This window comes from Colobus angolensis, unplaced genomic scaffold (assembly GCF_000951035.1).
Source record: "Colobus angolensis palliatus isolate OR3802 unplaced genomic scaffold, Cang.pa_1.0 Scaffold14, whole genome shotgun sequence".
In the NCBI taxonomy this organism is placed as follows: Eukaryota; Metazoa; Chordata; class Mammalia; order Primates; family Cercopithecidae; genus Colobus; species Colobus angolensis.
In genome coordinates, this window is record NW_012114488.1 from 22,940,447 (window position 1) to 22,945,708 (window position 5,262).

At 49.1% G+C, this 5,262-nt stretch overlaps 1 protein-coding gene across 1 annotated transcript in view; it reads left to right on the plus strand.

Moving 5' to 3' along the window:
• Window positions 1-408: 408 nt before the first annotated feature.
• The window catches only part of VGLL2 (vestigial-like family member 2), a 7,795-nt gene continuing 2,941 nt past the window's right edge, over window positions 409-5,262 (plus strand). Inside the window, exons 1-2 of the mRNA XM_011935072.1 lie at window positions 409-695; window positions 3,001-3,310. Of these exons, the coding sequence (XP_011790462.1) occupies window positions 615-695; window positions 3,001-3,310 (391 nt within the window). The 5' untranslated portion in view covers window positions 409-614. The remainder of the gene's footprint in view (window positions 696-3,000; window positions 3,311-5,262) is intronic.

Sequence of the window (5,262 nt, forward strand, 5' to 3'; positions counted from 1 at the left end):
CTCTACAGGACGAGACAAAGGCTCTCCTAAGAGACCTTTCTCCAACTTTCTTTCTCTGCGTGTATGAGCCCGGAACCCTCCGTCCCCGCCGCCTTCTCTCTCTCTCTCTCTCTCTCTCTCTCTCTCTCTCTCTCTCCGTCTCCTATTTTGTCCTGGGAGATTCCTACTCGCGGTGCGAAGCCCCGGATCCGCTGAGAACCGCAGAGTCTCCCGCACCCTTGGCCTCACGCTTGTGGGAAGGGGGGCCCCCGGGAAACACACGGCTGCCCCTCCGACAGGCGTCCCTGGCTCCCCATTGGCTCCCCGGTCCCCGCCCCCCACCACCCCCTCCCGCTCCGCAGCCCCCGAGTGGCGTCAGCACGCCCCGCCGGGCGTGGGCTTTAAATGCCCACTAGCGGGAGCTCAAGCGCTTCTGCCCCGGAGCGCGGTCTGGAGTGAAACCGCAGCAGTGGGAGGGGAGTGAGCCGGCGGGATCTCCAGCCGCGGAGCGCGCTGACCTCGCTCCGCCCGATGACTCCGGAGCTCGGGTCCAAGCGCCGCCCGTGCAGCACCCCTGAGCTCCGGGGAAGGAGAGTTAATGAGAAAACACTTAACCGTCTCCGCTGCGGAGAGTCATGAGCTGTCTGGATGTTATGTACCAAGTCTACGGTCCTCCGCAGCCCTACTTCGCAGCCGCCTACACCCCCTACCACCAGGTACGTGTCCCCTCCGGGGATTTGGGGGAAGAGCGGCGCGCCCCCGGCCTGCGGCGGCACGGCCTTTACGGCAAGGTCCGCTGCGCCTCCGCGCGTCTCGGGCGTCCGACCAGGGCGGGCGCAGCCGGGATGCGGGGATTGCCGGAGCCGCCCCCAGTTGGTAGTGCAATTAGCTAACCCCTTTAGCTCGCCTGTTTGCTCTCGGGAAGCAGCTAAGCCCTGCTAATGTGAGCCTAGGTCTTCCCTGGAATAATCAGAGGAAGATGGCACAGGCTGGATTTTCTTCTTAGGGTCTGTCGGACTCCAGATTCTTCCAAGCCAGGTGCAGGTACCAGGAAATGCAGGCAAAGCCGACGCAGGGAAAAACCAAACTTTTGGTCCCAAAGTTTTGTTGAAAGTAACAACAAAACCAAAAGCAAAGGCCAGCCTCTTTCTGAGATGCAAGGGCCAGTGTTCTCATCCTTGCAAGTTTGTCTCAGGAATAATTTCTTCCGTTTCAATTCTCTGGCGACCAGGGCAAGTAATTCCAGATCCAGCGAATTCGTTTCAAAGAGCACCACGCAGTTTTATAATTTTTCCTTTGCGAAGTTCTGGGAGTATTTTCCGGAGTACGATTGACCCGGCAGAGGCGAGCTTGATAGACAATACTTTGCCTTTCTCCAGCCTGGGTAGCTGAATGGGGAAGCCCAGCTCCCAACTAACACTTTAAGAAGACCACTCAACCCGGCTTCTGCAAACTCTTCAAGTTCCATTTAATTCTGCCAATTTCTCTTTTCTTCAGGCAGCGTCTGTCTGAACCATTTTCCTTCCGTTTCCTCAGCTGAGGTAGCAGAAACTGAGGACAGTAGTGCAGGAAAAGAATGAAATCATACACCTGGGAGGCAGTAGGGGTCCCCTCCGGGTTGGAAACCTACTTTGGGGAAATTGAAATACACCCCAATGCCCCAGTGGATGCTTTTGCTAATTTTGTCTGCAAATTTAGAATGTCTATTCGGAAATTTCCCGATGAATTAATGATGGACCGGGTAGGGCTTTTTGTTTTTTTACCTCCTCTTCTCCTCTTTTAAACTTCACAACTTGCAGTTTGTTTTGCCTCCGTGTTAATTTTAGGAATCATCAGAGTTATTCACTGTAGGGGAAGGTGGCATTTAGGAAGTGGTGATATTGCTAAATCTTACATCGTTTTGGCCCCAAATAACTCAAACGTTTTGGCTCCAGCTTCTGAAATGTACTTCTTCCCAGGGTGGGACTATGGCAAGCCAAGAGGAGAGAGGTGGATTGGTTTTCTGACTGGCCCTTTCTCCTCCCAGACCCCGAACCAATCTATTGCATGAAGATCTCTGTTCATTTTTATATGACTCGGGCCGCCTCTTCAAGGCCATCTCTGCCTGCAGAATGTTTTAACACTTCTTTCAGTCCGTTGCTCATTTCTAAGAAAATGTTCACAGAAGCTGTGCTTGCTTTTTAAAATCACTATCAGACATGACGATTTACACCACCTCACAGCCAGGATCTTAACTTTCTTCTGTCTGCTCCATTTTATCATTTCCTCAATGTATGTGGAGATGATGGGGTGGAAATACTCATAATCCACTGGTCTTTCCTTATTAAAGAGAAGATCTGTTTAAAAACTGATGTAGGGGTAGTCAAACAAATATCAACTTACATTTATTAAAATGATCCGTATTTCCCCAGTCATGTTACCCCAGATTTTTACCCCACACAATTCATTACTAAATGTAAAATTTCTTCCTTTATATTCCTGGTTGCCTTCCTTCACACATCCGCAGTTGCAGGGAGTGGATTTTGTAGGGGTTGGGGGTTGCCCCCGCTCCTATTTCCTCAGGAGGATGTTTATCCTGTATCCTGTGCTTCTGCCCTGGATTCTCAGGCAGGGAACAGTCAGGTTCTAACTGTACTTGGGTGCCCTTTACCCTTGGAGTCTGATTTTAAAAATATATCTGCCCTGAGCCCAGCTATGAGGTCAAATTCAGCTCCAAACCTATCTGCTTAGGCATCTCCTGAGACCTTTACCCAGACATTTTAGGAGAAATTTTCCAGGAGTCAGAGGGACCAAGGACAGCAATCTTCCTTTAAGGAAGCTCGCCCTTGCTTGGGTGCAGGTTGGGAAGCCTGCTAACTATGTTGCCCCGCTGTTGCTAGTTTTATGCTAACAGCACAAGGCTTAGGCCCATATGCCAGTTTCCCCATAAATACCTTAGGGATTAGGATGAGGGAGTTAGTCTGAACCGAATTTGCCAGCGCTTTTGAAACTGACATCTCTGTTCATTCTCTCTCTGAACAGAAACTAGCCTATTACTCCAAAATGCAGGAAGCCCAGGAGTGCAATGCCAGCCCCAGCAGCAGTGGCAGCGGCAGCTCCTCATTTTCCAGCCAAACCCCAGCCAGCATAAAAGAGGAAGAAGGCAGCCCAGAGAAAGAGCGCCCACCAGAGGCAGAGTACATCAACTCCCGCTGCGTCCTCTTCACTTATTTCCAGGGGGACATCAGCTCCGTGGTGGATGAACATTTCAGCAGGGCCCTGAGTCAACCCAGCAGCTACTCTCCCAGCTGTACCAGCAGCAAAGCACCAAGGAGCTCTGGGCCCTGGCGAGGTGAGTATGGGGCCCTGCTGGTAAGAATCCATAGAGGGTCCTTTCAGCCTGGGGTTCACCTACAGGAGCCTAAAAATATGCAGCTGAAAGAATATTAGGTGTCAGAGAAGGTGTGCAGAGGAGCATTTGGAAAGGGTAAGGAAAACGCGGGGGTAAAGGGCATGGATATAAGAAAAAAACTCCTTGGAAAAAAACACTATGCTTGGAATTGGAAGACCTAGGTTTGTGTGTTGGTTCTACCACTTCCTAGCAATATAACCTTGGACAAGTCTCTTAACCTCTTTGAGGTCACTTTATTTACTGCTTTCTTAAATTAGAATAACACCCTCCTAACTATCCCCAGAGAAGGCTGTAAGACTCCAACAAGAAAATGGATATAAATATGCTGTCAAAAATGTGAGGTTTCCAGCACCCTCCCAAACCAGTGAGCGAAGGAGCTTCATCGCCAAGGACTTAAAGAACACTTTCCCAATTTGCAAACATTTTCCCAGAGGAGAGCTCCATACAGACAAAACCTGCTTGAGAATGTCTCCAAAAACCTACCTTTGCCTTTAACCAGGCTCCAATTACTTGAGAACTCTTGAAGCAGGAGCATCTCAATAGCAAGTAAAATAACAAAGAAACAAAAATTTAGATAGAGCCAAAACACCTCTAAGAGTTTTCCCGAAACACATCCCCTTTTTATTTTTCTACCTTCCCCCACAAAGCACCGCTTTTTCTACCCTAGGACAATTATTGGTTGGACAACTCAACTAAATCTCCCTTCTATTCTGAAATCTCAACTTCCCTTTATTACCAACAAGACAAAGTGGGGGAAGAATTAAGTAAACTTGGTTCACTAAGCGGTATTTGATGAGTACCAAGGAGAGAAAGGAGGACTTTGTTGTAAAAACTAAAACAAATTTTCATTTGTCTTTGGGAGGGAAATGACAACCTTCACCCCCTTTTTTTTTTCTTAGGAGACTCTGGCAGTTTGCATAAGCCTTGCCCTTAGACAAGATCCAAAAAACATTCATTTTAAATACATTCTTTTTATTCTCTGTCTAAATATGTTTAACAGGAAGATTCTTCACCACTTAGAATGCATTTTCAAATCATTTAAATTCTCTAGTATATAGTGCAGATGCCTTTTACAGAGGAGGTGTTCCATAAAGGCTCCATGAATTACATATCTGTCTTTCTCTCCCTTCTTAATAATGGCAACAAATTTGATCTAAATGCTGTTCTCTTAAAATGCTATCACGGGCTAGGAACCAACAGTGAAACTGGCACAATAGTAATAATAATTATTATTATCCCTGGCGTCCTTGCTTTGATGCAGAAAGTTAATGAAAACTTAGAATAAAAGACCTGTCTATTCGTGTCCTTCTGTGCAAATAATAGAGCTGCCCTTTAAGGTGACTAGTTTACTCTTTTGCTTGAGTTCTTGGAGAAAAATATTTGAAAGAAGGTTTCTAGAAAGAAAACTAATAATAGCAGGACTTCAAAATATGTCGATGGACTTTCAGCCTGTCAGAGGCGTTGGGTGGGGGGAGGCACATTTTCTGGAGCAGGACGGCTGCAACGCGAGCGCGGGCAGTGAGCTCACTAGGCGGCCGACCAAGAGTGGGAAGAGGTGCCTTTAGCTTGAGGAGACGTTAAGGCTGGGAAAGGGAGACCGTGTCTGCGCTGAGTCTCGGGAAGCTCCTTGAGCTTCCAGGACTTGAGTCGGGGAAGGAGTCTCTCCGCTGTTCCTGCTCTCCCCGCCCCTTGGCTTCCGCACTGAGGACCAGGCTGACACGCACCTCTCTTCCTTTCCTCCAATCCGCCTCCCGGGCCTGCAGACGGCTCCTTCCCGATGAGCCAGCGCAGCTTCCCCGCCTCCTTCTGGAACAGCGCGTACCAGGCGCCGGTGCCCGCGCCGCTGGGCAGCCCTCTGGCCACCGCGCACTCGGAGCTGCCCTTCGCCGCCG